This window comes from Falco naumanni, chromosome 3, assembly GCF_017639655.2.
Source record: "Falco naumanni isolate bFalNau1 chromosome 3, bFalNau1.pat, whole genome shotgun sequence".
Taxonomy (NCBI): Eukaryota; Metazoa; Chordata; class Aves; order Falconiformes; family Falconidae; genus Falco; species Falco naumanni.
In genome coordinates this window covers 16,126,822-16,143,767 of record NC_054056.1, presented here as the reverse complement: position 1 = coordinate 16,143,767, position 16,946 = coordinate 16,126,822, and the positions used below count along the sequence as shown (strand labels likewise).

The following is a 16,946-nucleotide window of genomic DNA, read 5'->3' as shown; positions in this document are numbered from 1 at the left end:
AATCTCTGCTGCAACCCCGTGATGGGTCTTGCTTCCATCGATTGTGCCCTGTGGCTACTGCCACTCACCTAAACTTCTTTGGAACAGCAGCCCATGTCTCTGTAGGTCATTTGTTCCTCTCAGAAACCACGCAGCCCTGCTGCACTCACATCAAAGGTGAGGCACCAGCAGGGATTTGTGCACTGCTCGTACTGAGACAGACGTTTTTCCTCCTTGCCTCCTGCTGATGCTGATAGGGACGATGCCCGAGGAGAGGAGTCTGAGCAAGTGCCTGGCTCCCTGCTGAAGCCTTGACATTTGCATTTCTTTTCTGTGGAAGAAATTTCCTGCCTATGAAATGTGCTGTGCAGATGTTTTTTTTTTTTTCCATCGAGTGGCTAGAGACACCTCTTTGTTGAATTTCTATGTTTCAAGTGGCAACCTGAAATTTCAAGCGACAACTCTGCTTGAAGGCTGCTTGGTGGAAAATAAAGCTAGCTGCCTGGGTACTTTTCATGTGAGCTTTACGTTGCTCTGCTAATGAGGCAAGGGTTTTTTCCCTGTAGGCATATAATCAGACTTGGCAGTGTGTTGATTCATTTTTCAGCGTAAGCAAAACTTCATAGAGCAGTGAATGCTGTGGGAGAAGGAGAGTGAGTGCTGGTATTCATCCAGTGCTGGTAAAATGGGAAAATGAGGTTGTTCAGTGGAATGGAAGAGAGCAGCCTTTAAAGCTTAATGATTTAACACATGCAGCAGATTAATAGGCATTTCTGCTGGAAAGTGTTGATACTTTCTTTATGTTTTCCTACCTCTGCTTGGGTGTTGTGGTCTGTAGGTAAATGCAGAGGATGAAGCATCCAGTTTTATGGAAGCAGGTTATGGTTAACTGCTTCCCAGGGGGCAAGTGTCATTTCACTGAGAGTCTTTTCGTGCCCTGCATTACAGCTTTGATAAAAAGGGAGACATCCATTACCTGATCAAGTGGAAAGACCTGCCGTACGACCAGTGCACCTGGGAGATCGATGAGATAGACATCCCATACTATGAAAACCTCAAACACCTTTACTGGAACCACAGGTACGACCCAGCTGGGCGGTGGAACCACAGCAGAGCTGCCACAGCCTGGCAGAGGCAGGCAGAGCTGGGGCAGCCTGTGCAGGCGCTGGTGCCCCCCTTCTGAACACACCAGCTCTGCTCGTGGGGACCTGTCTTCAGAGAGCGGTGGCTGAGCACTTCCAGAAAGCTGGCTCTCCTGAAATGCCATTTCAGGGCTGCTGGGAAATCCTGCCTGCCTGTCGTTTTCCAGCCTGTGCTCCCCTTCCCCTGCATTTATGCTGCTGTAGTACTCATGCTCTTGGCACGCTCCATGGTGCAGCTGCCTGTCTGTTTTGGGGGAAAACCACAGCCCTCTGATGTGATTGCTGTTCTTTTTGGATGACATTGTGTGGACTGTTGGGAGGAGAAGATTCACACTCCATGAGAGCCCAGGCTAACTGGGCCAGAAAGGCTCCTGTGGGGAGAGAGGCAGTGGAGTTTGAGAGGCATTTCTATCCCTGGGCTCAGGGACTGGGAGAAGAATGCTCATCATCTGCCTTTTCCCTGGCTGTTGCAGGGAGTTGATGCTGGGGGAGGACATGCGCCCTCTGAAGAAGCTGAACAAGAAAGGGAAAAAGCTGAAAGAGGAGAAGCTGGAAAAACCTCCAGAAACACCTCTCGTGGATGTGAGTAAGAATGGCAGGAGCAGTGAATGGCACGTGAACCCAGAGAGAGGGACATCTGTCTGGCCCCCCCACTCTGTTACGTTTTTCTCCTCTAGTTCCTTTGGGGACCCTGGATTTTTTTCATTGAAAGCTCTGGGGTGGCTTCGCTGTAAGGAGCATGAGGGCAGTGCTGTGCTGGGGACCATGTCTGCATCCCTTTGGGGGCTGTTGGATGTCACAAGGCTGAAGAGGCACGTGCTCGGCCGCAGAGAGAGGAGGAGGAGTTGGCTCTCACTGCTTTGTGTTGTGTCTCTCTCTTTTCAGCCTACAGTGAAGTTTGACAAGCAGCCGTGGTACATCGATGCCACGGGGGGCACGCTCCATCCTTACCAGCTGGAAGGGCTAAACTGGCTGAGATTTTCCTGGGCCCAAGGGACGGATACAATCCTGGCTGACGAGATGGGGCTGGGGAAGACTGTGCAGACTATTGTGTTCTTGTATTCCCTGTACAAGGAGGTGAGTGGAGCATCCAGCAGTCCCCGAGGTGGCTGAGAGCCACTCGGTACGGGAGAACAGCTTGGCCTTTGTCTCCCTGAGCAGGGCCACTCGAAAGGGCCGTACCTGGTCAGCGCCCCTCTCTCCACCATCATAAACTGGGAGCGCGAGTTTGAGATGTGGGCGCCTGACTTCTATGTCGTGACCTACACGGGGGACAAAGAAAGCCGGTCGGTCATCCGGGAAAATGAATTTTCTTTTGAAGACAATGCTATCCGGAGTGGAAAGAAGGTTTTCCGAATGAAGGTGGGAGCTAAGTCTGTGCCATACCCAGTAGCTTTAACCATCAGTAAGGAGGGGAGAGAGGCGAATGTAACCTGGAGAGGGAGGTTGGGCAGGTCCCTAATTGCCTGTTCTCCAAAGGGAGAGGCTGGCACTGTTAAAAAATGCAGGACGTTTGTGATGGGCTTGAAAGATTTCTGCCACAGCCTTTGCGGTGTCTGTAGTCCCCTGCTTGGTTCTAACGTTCAGATGGGTTTAGGTTTTCTGCTGACACGACTTGTGCCTCAATCCTGCTGCTGGTACTGTGCAGTACGGTGCAGGCAGCCCCCCCTTTTCTCCTTGAGTCATGTGCAGCAGCAAAGGTGGAGGCCATCCCGGTCCCTGCTGTCTTAGCCTGGCTTTTCTCTCCCTTGCTCCCCCAGAAGGAAGCCCAGATCAAGTTCCATGTCCTGCTCACCTCCTATGAGCTGATCACTATCGACCAGGCAGTGCTGGGCTCCATAGAGTGGGCCTGTCTGGTGGTGGATGAAGCGCACAGGCTGAAGAACAACCAATCCAAAGTAGGTGGCAGGCGGTTGTGAGCGAATTTTGTGGTGCAGCTGTGCAACACCCAGTGCTGGCCGTCTGCTGTTCTGTGCTTTCCTCCCCCGGAGCTGAAAGATGCCCACACCTCGCACAGGTTCTGCCTGGGACCTGCGTTTGGGTGGATTTGCTCTCTTTAACATCCTCTGGCATTAAAAATCCTTCAGCGGTGGAAGAGGCGGCAGCCTGGCTCCTGATAATCCTTGGATGGGCTGCCTGTGGAAGGGAATTGATCCCTCTCCTTCCTCTCTGCCCTTGGGACCTTCACGCAGGCCCCAGCGCTGAAGGCAGCAGGCGGTGTGACCCATGGATATTCAGGATTTGCTGCCTGTGCTCCGGGGGGATGGCTCGGAGCAGGACACACGAGCTGCAGCCTGGCTTTGCATGCCCAGTGGGGGGAGTGGTGGCTGTAAGGTCTCTGTGGGCACAATCTGCAGATACCCCAGGGGACTAATCGGCTCCTTGGAGCTCTTTTCACCTCCTCTCATTTCTTTTCCCAGTTCTTTAGAGTATTAAATAGCTACAAGATTGATTACAAGCTGCTGCTCACTGGGACACCGCTCCAGAACAACTTGGAAGAGCTCTTCCACCTGCTCAATTTCCTGACTCCTGAGCGGTTTAAGTAAGTTGCACTGGTTCCCCCCCCACCCCACCCCCGAAAGGGACAAACGGCCGGGACCTGGCCCCTCGCCAGGTAGGGGGGTGGCTCAGCAGAGCTTCTCCCATTTCCCAGGGCTCCTGTCTGTATGGGGCTGCTGTGCCACATCGCCATATCCCCATATCCAGTTGCTGCTGTGCCAATGTCACCGGTCTGCACCAGCAGGCAGGCAGCAAAGCCTGTTGCCCCCGTGGTCATAACAGCTACGCATGCCTTTAACGTGACCCCGGGTTTATTCCCGTGGGATTTTGGGGTCCTGTGGGTGGCTGTTGCCTTGCTATCGGTTGGGAGATTTGAGAGTGAGGAGCTGACGCCTGCTTTCTCTTCCCTGTCTCTGAGCAGACAGAGGTACTTTGGGGAATTGTTCAGACCTCGGCACATTTAGCGTGGATTTCCCCTCAGCCCTCAGCACGGCTCCTCAGCCTGGCTTCTGCTCTGCTTGGATGCAGGCACAGGAGTGTCATCTCCTTGTATACCACAAGAACTCTGCCCTTGTTTTTAAGTCTTAAAGAAGCAGATGTCTTTGGTGTGTCCTGTTATTGCTCAGCGCTGTGTGGTTCTGGCTGCTTCCACAGTAACCTGGAGGGATTTCTGGAGGAGTTTGCAGACATTTCGAAGGAGGACCAGATCAAAAAACTCCATGACCTGTTGGGTCCCCACATGCTGCGGCGGCTCAAGGCGGATGTGTTCAAGAACATGCCAGCCAAGACAGAGCTGATCGTGAGAGTGGAGCTGAGCCAGATGCAGAAGTGAGTAATTCCAGCGCAGCTCCCGTGGGGTGGCCAGCTTCCCTCACCCCACCTCATCTGCAGCACGGCGGGGCGTCCCTGGGGCCCAACAGGTCAGGCCCCCCGCTGTCCTCAGGCCTGCTGCAGGAGGAGCTGGAGCGCTCCGTGTCGCACCGGGGAGCGTGTTCAGCCTGGTTAAACTGGGCTCTGTGCAGTCCTGGCTGCTCAGCAGAAAGCGTTTGATGCACGGCAAGCTGTCAGCGTGGCACTGCTAGTGCTGGGGGGCACCGAGAAGACGCGGACACTGAGCCCCCTTCTCCTCCTGCTGTCGGCACCGGGGCAGCAGCCGGTGATGCCAGCTTGCTTGGTGTCAGCCTGGAGCATCACTGCTGCGCCAGGGGATGCTTGCTTGGCTCTGTTCGTGTCGGGCTGCCTGGCTTAGCTTCAGCAGCATCTTTTGCCAAGGCTGGGGGCCTTGCAGCGAAGGGGGGTTGCTTCTTACCACCATGGCGGGACAAGGCTGGGTGTACACCCAGCAGCGGGGAGTGTTCCTAGCCACTGCGCCCCTAAGTGCGTCCCACTTACAGGACTGTGATGTCCACAGAGCAATCAAATAAACCTGACCCTGAGCTGAGGGTGCTGAGCTGCTGCTTTGAAAAACCTCCAGATGTCCCTTTTGAAGCTCCAGTGGTGCTAGTGGGGTTTCATTCAGCACAGTCCTGTTTATGCCAGTCCTGCCGCTGGCTGAATTCACAGGGGTGTCTGTCCCATCCCCGTTCCTGCAGGAAATACTACAAATTCATACTGACGAGGAATTTCGAAGCCCTGAATTCAAAAGGTGGCGGGAACCAGGTCTCACTGCTCAACATCATGATGGACCTGAAGAAGTGCTGTAACCACCCGTACCTCTTTCCCGTGGCAGCAGTGGTACGTCACCTCTCTTTGTGCTGTGGGGACATTTCTCCGAATATTGTGTGTGAGCTGTCGATGGGGGCTGTATCCATCGTCTCGCTTGGGTTAATGGTGTGGGTTTTCGTGTGAGTGGTTCTGTACAAGGATTTTGGCTTTGAAATGCCTGTGCACTTCTCCGTGGAGGTAACAAGCGTTGCCCTCAAAGAGGCTAACCAGGGTGCCTTCACAGGAGGCCCCGGTTCTGCCCAATGGATCCTACGATGGGAATTCTTTGGTCAAATCTTCTGGGAAACTGATGCTGCTCCAAAAGATGCTGAAGAAGTTACGGGATGGGGGTCACAGAGTTCTGATCTTTTCCCAGGTGAGTGTAGGGTAGAAATAATAATAAATAAATTTGTTAAGGATTTTTTTAGTTCTGTACGAGGATTTTGTGCTAGGAGCAGATAGAGGTAGGTGGAAGAGCTGGTGGCAGCTTGTCCCCAGATAGCGTGGCAGCTGTGGCAGTCAGGATGGATGGACTGCATCCCAGCTTTTCCCCCGAGGGACTGCCTGTAATATTTTATTTAAAACTGCTGTTACCTGTGGATAAAGAGATAACAGCAATAGTGCTCCCCTGTGGGGAGGGCCGTTCAGACATGATTCCCTTGCACTGGCAGAGCTGCCTGCAGAAGATGAGACGCGAGTCCTGCTTCTCTGGCAGTTGCCTGCGGCCGTATGGGGCTGTTGTTGGTACTGCCATCACCATGGCCTCCAGGCTGCAGGCAGGGGCGCAGCGGGCGCAGGGCAGGTCCCCGGGGCAGGCGGGGAGCCAGGCTGTGCAGAGCTGCTGGTGCCAGCGTCACCTTGCCCTGCAGATGACGAAGATGCTGGACTTGCTGGAGGATTTCCTGGAGTATGAAGGCTACAAGTACGAGCGGATAGACGGGGGCATCACCGGCGGCCTGCGCCAGGAGGCCATAGACAGGTTTAACGGTACTCGCCTTTCTGCCTTGCGGGGTGGCTTGGCAGCCCGGGGTCGGCCGGCTGTGCCCACAGTTGGGCAGCGGGGAGGTGGTTGCCTGCACGCCAGTTGTGCCGCGCTCGGCAGGTCCCGCGTCCTGAGGCACAGCGCGGGCTGCTCCTACCACGTCATGAAGCCCTTGAGACGCGTCCCTCAGTGAGCCCTGAGCATGCCCACGGCAGGCTGCTTAGTTTGGGGGACCCCTGTGTTTCCCTTCAAGGCCTTGGTAGACGACAGAGCTTCCCCTTTGGCACTGGAGCTGCTTTTCCTCCAGTCACCAGTTCCCAGGGACGATGCATTTGCCCTCCTTGCCTTCCCTGCCTGTCGCTGGTTGGCTTAGACCAATGGTCCCATCGGTTTTATCCCTAAAGCGTGGTACTGCACCTTTCTACGTAAGCTGCGCTCCTTTCTGTCTCACTGTTTGCCACCTGTGGGTTTGTCTTTCTCAGCTCCTGGTGCTCAGCAGTTCTGCTTTCTCCTCTCTACCCGCGCTGGCGGTCTGGGCATAAACCTTGCTACAGCCGACACAGTCATTATTTATGATTCTGACTGGAACCCCCACAATGACATCCAGGTTTCTGACTTTTCCTTTTCCTTCCCATATAGTAAGTACCTCTGTGGCTCTGCCCTCTGTTTGCACACCCTGCACAGGGAGGTTGGTCTCTTCTCCCAAGAGCTGCTGGTGCTTTCTGCTGTATCTGTGGGGGGTGTTTTTGCCCAGCAGCGCCCTTCCCGCGTCCGCTGGCCTTGCCCTGGCCTGTCTGTGGCACAGGAGAGACCTGGCACGTGAAACTGGCTCTCTTCCATGGCTTCTCACTTTCTCCTGCTGCTTGTTCACAGGCGGGTGCCCCATTCTCTTCTGGGGAGCTTCCACTTGCGTTTCCAAAAGCCCAGGGCAGAGCCTAGCTAAGGACTGTCCACCAATGGGCAGTGGCAGCTGGAGCGGGCGAGCAGCCCATACCTCTGAAAGTAATGGAAAAGCAAGGAGTCATGCATGTCCCTCCCGTGCTTGCTGGTCAGGAGAAGGTTCTCTCCGAAGCTACATCCACTGTTGCTGTCCGTTTGTGCCGGCGTTTCCTTTTACTGGGTCGTAGGCAAGCAGCCGCGCTGGTGCGGGGTGGTGAAGGAACGGTGCGGGTCCGGTGAACCTGCGGCCGGAGGGTTCCTGGGTGGGGTGCGTCCTCGCTGCCTGCCCTCAGTGCCTTTGGCTGGAGGCCTGCCCGGGGAAGCTGGCTTGCCTGCAGTCAGCCTCGGGGGCTGGCATGTTCAGGCTGGCTCTGAGGAGCCCCTCTCGCTCCACCACCCTGTAGCAGCCTTGAATGCTGAATGCAGCCGTGTCCTTGTGGTGCCTTTGCACAGCCTGGGGAGTTGAGGAACAGGCCCCTCAGCCAGCGTGGCACGGTGCCGCCCTGAACAGCTTCATTCTCTGCTTGCAGGCATTCAGCAGAGCTCACCGCATCGGGCAGAACAAGAAGGTGATGATCTACCGATTTGTGACCAGAGCCTCCGTCGAAGAGCGCATCACCCAGGTGGCCAAAAGGAAGATGATGCTCACCCATCTCGTGGTCCGCCCAGGGCTTGGCTCCAAGTCAGGCTCCATGACCAAGCAAGAGCTGGATGACATCCTCAAGTTTGGGACAGAAGAGCTCTTCAAGGATGATGTGGAAGGTGAGATCAGGAAGGTGCTGGGGATGCTCTGCGTGGGGGGGGGGGGCCTGCCTCAGCTGCTGGGGCTCATTCTCCTCTTCGTACACCCGCAGGCATGGTGTCTCAGGGACAGCGGATCGCCATGCCTGACGCTGTCACCGCTTTCTCTGACACTCTCTCCACCAAAGGGGGTGCAGTGACTCCTGGCATGAAAAAAAAGCATGGTGGCACCCCACCAGGTGTGTAGCCCCCCTTGCTGGGGTGACCCGTCCCCTTCCCTGGCCCTGTGCCCTGCCTGAGCTCCCTGGCTCTGGGAGCAGGCTGTTACCATCATGGTGATTTGTGTTTCCAATCCCCTCGCTTTGCTTTCCAGGTGACAATAAGGACGTGGATGACAGCAGCGTGATCCACTATGACGACGCTGCCATCTCTAAGCTTTTGGACCGAAACCAGGATGCAACTGATGACACGGAGCTGCAGAACATGAACGAGTATCTCAGCTCCTTTAAAGTGGCCCAGTATGTTGTGAGAGAAGAGGACGGTGTGGTAATGTGATTAGTATCATGTCTTACAATCGCACCTCTTTGTATGTCCCTCTGTGTTTCTTCCGCTCCCTCTTCTGTTCTGGCGAGTGTCTGTGGCTCTCCTCCCCGCGTGCCAGCTGTGGCTGCTGTAGGTGGCTCCAGATTTTGGGGGCCCAGGGGACCGAGAGGGAGCCCGCTTGTCTTGGTCCTGTGTGGCCGATGGTGCAAGCCAGGCTCTGTCCCTGCTGGCCCAGGACCCCGTTTCGATCGAAGCGTCCGTGGCACCTTCTGTCCTGCGGAGGGCCCTTCCCTGGCAGACTGGGAGCAGGCGCGATGCTGCTTGCAACCGCGCTGCTGTCGTTCGCCTGCCCAGTAGCCGCGCAGGAGCAGGCTGCTGTTCTGGGAGGTCTCTGCAGATCTGTGGTCTCTCCCTCTATGTGAGCGCGGGTGCTGTGGGCAGGATGGATGGCAATGTTTGCGGAGCTCTTTCTTGGGGGGGAGGTTGTCGCAGCCCTTTGACAACCTTGCACCGAGGTCAGTAGGTTTGGGCAGTGCCCCAGGAGCCCAGTTCCATCCCAGTGGCTCGGTGCCCTCCCTCTCTCCCTGGAGTGCTGTTAGAGGACAGGCAGTGGGGTAATGTGGGCAGGTCTGGGGCTGCCTGGTCTCGAGCTCCTGGTCTCTTGCTTTGCAGGAGGAGGTGGAACGTGAGATCATCAAGCAAGAGGAGAACGTGGACCCTGACTACTGGGAGAAGCTGCTGCGGCACCACTATGAGCAGCAGCAGGAAGACCTGGCCAGGAACTTGGGCAAGGGAAAGAGAATCCGCAAGCAGGTCAACTACAACGATGCCTCGCAGGAGGACCAAGGTACGGCTGTGGCCATTCAGCTCCTGGCGGGGCTCGTGGGCGGGCAGCAGCCCTGCAGGCTGGCTCTGAAAAGCCGCACAGGCAGGTTCCCCGATGGATGGGTTGGCCAAGTCACTGGTGTTCCTCTGCAGTTTGGTAGGCTGTGTGGCTCTGTACTTCCCAGATTCTTAAACTTCCCGGGACAGAAATTCTTCCAAGACTTTTTTTTTTTTTTTTTTTTTTTTTTTTTTTTTTTTTGTGTCTGTAAACTCTTGTTTTGCTGGAAGAATGTAGGAAAGATGTGTCTGCGGGTGGGATATTTCAAGCTGGGTTTTTCCTGTATACTGATTTTGGAAAACCTGAGACTGTGATTTCTTGCTTGTTGTATCCTCCTCTTGCGCTGCCTGTTACACCTGCAGGCAGGCTCTTACCTGTCCTGTGTGTCCCTCCTGGGCAGGATCCCACTGCCTGGGAGGTCTCCTAACCTGACCTCCCTTGTGCTCTGCAGAGTGGCAGGATGAGCTCTCTGACAACCAGTCGGAGTACTCCATTGGCTCCGAGGATGAGGATGAAGACTTTGAAGAGAGGCCAGAAGGTCAGAGTGAGTTAATGCATTTGGTCCTCCACGGGATGTTGCTCTGCAGGGAGCCCTGGGCACTCAGGTGCAGCAGAAACATCTGGGTTGGAGGGACTGGTGTGCTTCTGGGCCTCCATTGAGGGGGAGCTATCCCTGCTTGCCTGCCAGGTGAGGAGATTCCTAGGGCAGGGAGTGCAGCCGGCTGTTTCCTTTGCTGGCCGCTGCAGGACCTTGATCTGGTCCTCATGGTGGAAGGTTGGGGACCGCAGGGAGGACAGGCGTGGTACCCCCTTGCTTGGAAAGCGCAGAAAAGAGCCCCAGCTGGGGAAGGCCAATGGGACAGGTGGAAGGGACTGCTGCAGCCTGGGCTGCTGCTCTGCCCAGATCTCGCTCCCATCGGTTGGGAGCGCAGGAAGCTGGGGGTGCGGGAGGACTTCGGGCACCCTTCCTTGCTCCTGGGCCCACCCATCACTGAGGCTGCTTGACTCTAGGTGGCAGAAGACAATCCCGGAGACAGCTGAAGAGTGACAGGGACAAGCCTCTCCCTCCTTTGTTGGCAAGAGTCGGGGGGAATATCGAGGTGAGCATCAGCACGACCAGTGCAGTTGTGCCAGGGCTGCGCTGGGCTCGTGGGCTGGGCTGCTCCGTACCGAGTTGCTGGCGCATTAGTCCTGGTCCAGCAGCCGCAAGGCTCTGAGGTGCCACACACTTCCGAGGGTGTGTTGTGATCCCAGCAACGCCTCCACTCCCCGCAGGTTCTCGGCTTCAACGCCCGCCAGCGCAAGGCTTTCCTGAACGCTATCATGCGCTGGGGCATGCCGCCCCAGGACGCCTTCAACTCTCACTGGCTGGTTCGGGACCTGCGAGGGAAGAGCGAGAAGGAGTTCAGGTGCGGGGGGTGCCAGGCAGGTGGGGCGAGGTCTGTCCTGGGCTCTGGCTGATGGTTTGGGATGAGCTCTGATCACTGTGTTGTCTTGCCACGTCACTGTCTCTGCCGTGCTTCCCAGGGCCGGGCAGAGGCTGTGCTGTGACACAGCCGGCTGCCCAGCAGTAGCCCAAGCACCCGCACGTCCCCACCGTGGTTTCTTTTTGGGGAGGCAACACCTGTTTCCTCGGAGAGGGCTGCTCTCATTCTCTTTACGACAGGCTGAATCTCAGCCTGGGTGTGAGGCTCTGCCCTCGCCCGCGGCTGAGAGCAGGCGCTGTGGGTCCTCGGCTCAGCAGACGGTCCGTGCCAACGGGACCAAGCTCTGGCTTTCCTTCCACAGGGCGTATGTCTCTCTCTTCATGAGACATTTGTGTGAACCCGGAGCAGACGGTGCTGAAACCTTTGCGGATGGCGTTCCCCGGGAAGGGCTGTCCCGCCAGCACGTGCTGACTCGGATTGGAGTCATGTCACTAGTAAGGAAGAAGGTGGGTGAGTAAAATTTCATATGTGCCATTTCAGGTGTGTTCTGGAGACCCGTGGGTTTCACTGGCTGCTGAGTGCCTCTCGCCAGGGTTCCCCTGCTGAATCTCCCAGGTTTACCATAAATGTATAGGTGACGGTAATGCAAACTGCCTTTCAAACCCTGCCGCTTTTTTCCCCGGTAGGGATGTAGGATGAGCCAGTATTTAACAGGCTGGCTGGCAAAAAAGAGGAATCATGCAGGAGAGTTGTTGGGTCTCAGAGCTGTAGTGTCGACTGTGCCTGGCGGGGGGTGGGGGGTGGGGGGGGTGCAGCGATCCTGCCGCTTTGTCAGTCGGCGGGTGAAGCAGCCTGAACGTGCCGGCTCTGCAGCAGTGGGCTGGGAATGTCTCTGCTGTGTTTGGCTTGATGCTGTGCGTCTGCCCCAGGTCCAGGAGTTTGAGCATGTCAATGGCAAGTACAGCACCCCAGATCTCATTCTCGAGGGCCCGGAGAGCAAGAAATCCAGTGAGATTGTGTCTTCAGATCCCAACACCCCCATCCCAGCCAGCCCAGCACATATGCATATGGGACCTGTGGCTTTTGCTGGTAGGTGTGCCGGCAGGCTGCCTGGGCATCGTGGCTTTGGTCTGGCTTGAGAAGCCACCAGAAGGTCGTGCAGGTGTCTGCCTACCTCGGCAGCGTGCACGGCTCTCTGGGGCCCCATTCGATTGCTTCCTTGCTTTGCTGCTGCTACAGACAAAATAGAAACGCAGCTGGGGTTCCAGGAGGAAAAGGATCAAGTGGAGCAGAAGTCCAGGAAGGTGTCTGATGGCCAGGTAGGGTGGCTTCTCCCAGCATCTCCTCTGGGAGGGCTTCTTGTGGTCTCCCAGAAACTCAGAGCGCTCGCTGGGGAAGGCGCAAGGCTGGCCTCATCTGGTGTGGGCGCTTCATGTTAAGGTGCCTGTGAGTGCTGAGAAGGTGGAAAGCGAAGAGCACTTAGAAAGCTGCGACAGCAAGGAAAGACCGAGGGAAGAGCATCAGGAGGAGAGTGAAAAGGTTGAGCCTTCTCCCGAGCCGCTGGTGAAAGGTGAGTGTCTGTGGCTTGGGTGGGTGCCATCCCTGCGCTCGGGCTCCCCTCAGCGCGGCTGGGACTCCTGCGGGGCTGTGGCACCCAGCGACGGCACCGGTCTGTGCTGGAGCAGTTCTGCAGCTGAAGCTGCGTGGAGACCAGGGTGTGCATCCCTTCTGTGTTGGATGCGTTGGTGCTCCCAACGGGTGGACTTTCCCTCTGGTGGGTGGCTCCAGTGCTTTGCACCTTGCTTGGGTCCTTCTCCATATCACTGCGGGAAACCTGCATGTCACAAGGTCCTGCAGAAATTCCTGAGACAACAACATTACCAGGTTGTAAATCACGAGAAATGCTCACTGTGGGGGGGCATTTTCTGTTCCTAGCAGTGTGTTCCTCCAGATGTCTCAAGGAAGAGGGAAAACTGAACAAATTTTCTTGATAAAATGCAGAAGAATATTTTGTTTGAAGTTTTCTGAATGCCTTGAACAAACAAACTATATAATCACTTTACGCTAAAAGGGGAAGTCTCTCCAGACAAGCTGCTCTTCCCCAAAGAGCATTTTGCATGTCAGGCTTTTCGTACAGTCCTCTTCCTTTCCTCAGATGAGGGGATTCAAGAGAAAGAGAAGCCTCTGGAAAAGCTGGAGTTGAACAGCAGCCCAGGAAAAGGGGAGGACAAAGAAGTCAAACCAGGTGAGATGCAAGGAGGCTTTGGGGCAAGAAGGGTCTCCAAAACAAGGCAGGTGCCTGTTGCAGAGGCGAAGGAGCAGGTCCATGGGGTGATGGTGAGCACAGCCCTCAGCACCTGCAGCAGCTGGTGCTCGCCTTCTGGCGAAGCGTGAGAGCCATGAGCGGAAACAAGACCCCAGTAGGGTGGGTGCTGTGTGCTTGCCGTGCGAGCAGTAGGACCTGTGGTGGAGCAGGGTGCAGACTGATGGCTTTTCCAGCAGTAACTTTAGTGGGGAGTTCCTCTGGCAGCTGATGGGGCAAGGAGGGTGCCAGTCGGTCTTTTGGTGGAGAATGGTTAGACAGGTACAATTTTTTGTGTTTGCCAAGCAGAGGACGCCAAGGCAGAGGAGAAGGAGCAAAGTGACACTCAGCAAAATGGTGACAAAGAGGAAGAGGAGGATGGCAAGAAGGATGACAGAAACATGAACTTCCGATTCATGTTCAACATCGCTGACGGTGGCTTTACAGGTAAGAGCAAGAGACGAGGCATCAGCTGCTCCTGCAGAGCTTCTGTGCAGAAGCTCTACAGCCGTGCAAGCAATGTGAGCCATGTGAAAAGGCTGCAGACAGGACGGTGCTTCACCTCGCCGCAGGCTGTCTTGGTTTTGTGCTGTGCCTGCGGCCGCCCAGGAGATTTCACCGCTCGACCTGCCCGGTGCGCTGGGTGATGTCCCCAGCAGCCCCGCTGCCTGACCGGGCTGTCTCGCTTCTGCTTCCACAGAGCTGCACACGCTGTGGCAGAATGAGGAAAGGGCTGCCATCTCCTCTGGCAAGATCTATGACATCTGGCACCGCCGTCACGACTACTGGCTGTTGGCAGGAATTGTCACGTACCCTTTGAGTTGGTGGGAGCGTGCCTCCTGCCGTCGGGCAGCAGGGGATGGGGGAGCCTCGGCCGGGTGCGGGTGCTGGGGTCAGGGTGCAGTGATGAGCAGGGTGGGGGTTTGGTGACATGGTGTGGCTGCAGGGCGGTGGGCATGCTGTCGGCTGGCCAGCCCTTCCCTTGACGCTCCCTCTGCATCAGTCACGGCTATGCCCGCTGGCAGGACATCCAGAACGACCCACGCTACGTGATCCTGAATGAGCCGTTTAAGTCGGAGATACATAAGGGGAACTACCTCGAGATGAAGAACAAGTTCCTTGCCCGGCGGTTCAAGGCGAGTTGCAGGTCCAGGGCTGGTGAGTCCTTACCAGCGGGGGGGACCAGAGTGGCACCCCAAAGCTGGGGGGCAGCCCACCAGCACCTTCTGGGCGCAGGGCGGGGAGTGCTGTGGGCTTTGCAAGGGGCTCACAGTCGCCGGAGGAGAGCAGGCACCCAGCAGCAGGAGCTCAGTCCCGGGGAGCTCGCCGGCTCTGTGGTGGGGTGCAAGGGATGGGACCGGCTGCCCTGGGCTCCTCTCTGTGAGTGGGCTGGGTGCTCTGCCCACTCCCAACATGTGCGGTGCTGTAGAGTTGCTGCCCAGATCCCTTTCTGGGACGCTTGGTGTCTGCAGATAAGAAATCAGAAGGGCTAAGCCTGTTCTCCCAGGAGTGTTTGGGTGTGAGGCTGGTGGGGAGCACGGTAGGGCAGAGGCTCGTTTGGTGAGAACCACATGGGCAGCTGGAGCCTGCGGAGCGGTGCTGGTTTACACTGGAGCAGGGTCTGGTCCTGAACCCTTCCCCTCCTGCACCTCCCAGTTGCTGGAGCAGGCCCTGGTGATCGAGGAGCAGCTGCGGAGGGCTGCGTACCTCAACATGACCCAAGACCCCAATCACCCGGCCATGGCATTGAACGCCCGTCTGGCTGAAGTGGAGTGCCTTGCCGAGAGCCACCAGCATCTCTCCAAAGAGTCCCTGGCTGGGAACAAGCCCGCGAACGCCGTCCTGCACAAGGGTGCGTGCCGGCAGAGGTGGGGTGGGAGCCTGCCCCAGGGGGCTGGGAAGGGTTTGCCACCCTGACCATTGGGAGGATCCGGCTGGGAAGTTGTCGGTGTCTCGCGTTCCCTTGGCCAGGGTCTGACTGCTCCACCCTTCTCGCTCACTTTGCTGGCGAGGGCACTGGAAAGTGGCATGCTGCTGCTGCTGCAGCCAGCGGTGACGGGGGTCTTTGCCATCAGCTCCCAGCTGCTGGAGCTTGCTGGGATGCTGGGGGTGCTCCTGCCTTTGCCTGAGCACTGCCTCATTCTGCTCGCAGTGCTGAACCAGCTCGAGGAGCTGCTAAGCGACATGAAGGCTGATGTGACGCGCCTGCCCTCCATGCTGTCCCGCATCCCACCCGTGGCTGCCCGGCTGCAGATGTCCGAGCGGAGCATCCTCAGCCGCCTGGCTACCCGTGGGGGGGACCCCACTGGCCAGCAGGTCAGCGGGGACCGGGACGGGGCCCCATGCTGGGGCTGGCAGCGATGGGGCCAGGGCTGCACATCAGCGGCTCTTCTCCCTCCTTGCCTGCCCAGGGCTCCTTCGGCTCCTCCCAGATCTACAACAACAACTTCGGGCCGAATTTCCGAGGTCCTGGGCCAGGCGGGATTGTCAACTACAGCCAGATGCCTCTGGGACCGTATGTGACCGGTAGGTCGGGGTTTGGAGCGGGCGCTCCGGGGCAGAGGAATTCAGGGGGTGGGTTTGCGTGGGCCAGGAGCGCTGTGAAGGGCGGCGGCGAGCGAAGCGTTTCCCCTCTCCCACCACAGATATTTAGCCGTCCCCACAGTTCTCCTCCGCAGCTCCCATTCCCAGCTGAGGTAAGGCTGCGCCCGCTGCTCGCCGCGTTCTGTTTGCCGGGGCCCCGTGGGAACACGCGTGCAGACGCGTGAGGGGCTGTTTCCCCTTGGGGCCGCCCCCTCCGAGCGCCGGTGTCTGGATGTGGCCCCTGGCTCAAGCAACCGCAGCGGTTACCGGTGGTGGGGGCAGGATCCTTCCCGCAGCCCTCGGGCTGGCTGCCCCTGCCCGGGTGTGGGCTCACTCCCCCTGCCCCGGGGTTTGGCATGGGGAGGGTCCGAAGCCTGGCTGACGGCAGCTCTCCCCTGTCCTTGCAGCAGCCCCCGGGGGCCTCTCGCCGGCCCCCCCAGCCGAAAGCCACCCTGTCGCTGGAGGAAGGGTGGGGGAAGCGAGGCGGCGTTGCCTGCGTGGAAGATGAGCTGCTGCTGGCGCTGCCGAGCTCTCCCGCCCCCGCTTCAAGTGTGCTTCAACCGATGCGACCCCCCCCCGCCGTCGCTGGAGCGGCCGGGATGGGGGTTTCATTTCCGTGTACATTTTTTGCACTTTCTTATTGAAGACTTGAAGAGTTTGTCTGGGCGAGATGGGCCGAGCCGAGAAGGGAGGTCGAGTCACGGTGTTTGTGTCTGGGTTTATTGGCACGTGTGGGGTGGGAGCGGGGTCCGGCGGGTGCCCTGCTTGCCGGCCAGCTGTGCCAGGGCACTCGTCTGGGGCCGAGCTGGCTCCTGCGCTTCTCTCTGCGGTCCATTTCTGCGTCCTCGTGGTGTTTGAGCAAGTGCGTGCCTGCTGCCAGCCCCACTGCCAGAGCCGCCGCGCCCCCCGGGAGATCGGTGTGTGCCGGCGTCAGCCCTGGCACTGTCCCGGCAGCGGGGCCGTGGCAGGGCTGGGGGTCCGGGCGTGCTGGGTTTGGGGTGCACAGGTGGAGGCGATGTGGGTGGGAGGGAGGGGACGGCTGGAGCTGGGACGGGGACACCTGCGAGCGTGGTGACACCAACCACGCCGAGGTGGCGGCCTCTCGCCGGAGGCTGACGGCAGCAGTGAGCAATGCCCCCGCGTTCACTTCGTACTGCGTGTGTCCCGGTTTCTGTTCTCTGTGTTTTAATAAATCCTTTCGGAAGGATGCCGTGGGATGGGA

General features: G+C 57.8%; 1 protein-coding gene across 9 annotated transcripts in view; it reads left to right on the top strand.

Annotated features, from left to right (window-relative positions):
• CHD5 (chromodomain helicase DNA binding protein 5) overlaps positions 1-16,946 on the top strand; it is a 31,528-nt gene extending 14,582 nt beyond the window's left edge. For 4 of the 9 annotated variants that reach the window (XM_040587688.1, XM_040587687.1, XM_040587694.1 and 1 more), the window contains 31 exons: positions 928-1,059; positions 1,595-1,703; positions 2,007-2,198; positions 2,283-2,483; positions 2,882-3,019; positions 3,542-3,663; positions 4,275-4,448; positions 5,213-5,354; positions 5,569-5,700; positions 6,194-6,311; positions 6,789-6,913; positions 7,776-8,007; positions 8,100-8,225; positions 8,360-8,532; positions 9,202-9,376; positions 9,864-9,956; positions 10,424-10,512; positions 10,688-10,821; positions 11,201-11,345; positions 11,769-11,928; positions 12,079-12,158; positions 12,280-12,409; positions 12,995-13,084; positions 13,451-13,588; positions 13,842-13,950; positions 14,145-14,277; positions 14,798-14,993; positions 15,294-15,457; positions 15,553-15,667; positions 15,787-15,837; positions 16,132-16,946. In XM_040587688.1, coding sequence (XP_040443622.1) covers positions 928-1,059; positions 1,595-1,703; positions 2,007-2,198; positions 2,283-2,483; positions 2,882-3,019; positions 3,542-3,663; positions 4,275-4,448; positions 5,213-5,354; positions 5,569-5,700; positions 6,194-6,311; positions 6,789-6,913; positions 7,776-8,007; positions 8,100-8,225; positions 8,360-8,532; positions 9,202-9,376; positions 9,864-9,956; positions 10,424-10,512; positions 10,688-10,821; positions 11,201-11,345; positions 11,769-11,928; positions 12,079-12,158; positions 12,280-12,409; positions 12,995-13,084; positions 13,451-13,588; positions 13,842-13,950; positions 14,145-14,277; positions 14,798-14,993; positions 15,294-15,457; positions 15,553-15,667; positions 15,787-15,794 — 4,075 coding nt within the window. In that variant the 3' untranslated portion in view covers positions 15,795-15,837; positions 16,132-16,946. The remainder of the gene's footprint in view (positions 1-927; positions 1,060-1,594; positions 1,704-2,006; positions 2,199-2,282; positions 2,484-2,881; positions 3,020-3,541; positions 3,664-4,274; positions 4,449-5,212; positions 5,355-5,568; positions 5,701-6,193; positions 6,312-6,788; positions 6,914-7,775; positions 8,008-8,099; positions 8,226-8,359; positions 8,533-9,201; positions 9,377-9,863; positions 9,957-10,423; positions 10,513-10,687; positions 10,822-11,200; positions 11,346-11,768; positions 11,929-12,078; positions 12,159-12,279; positions 12,410-12,994; positions 13,085-13,450; positions 13,589-13,841; positions 13,951-14,144; positions 14,278-14,797; positions 14,994-15,293; positions 15,458-15,552; positions 15,668-15,786; positions 15,838-16,131) is intronic. The other 5 variants (XM_040587689.1, XM_040587691.1, XM_040587690.1 and 2 more) reach the window with 5 other exon arrangements.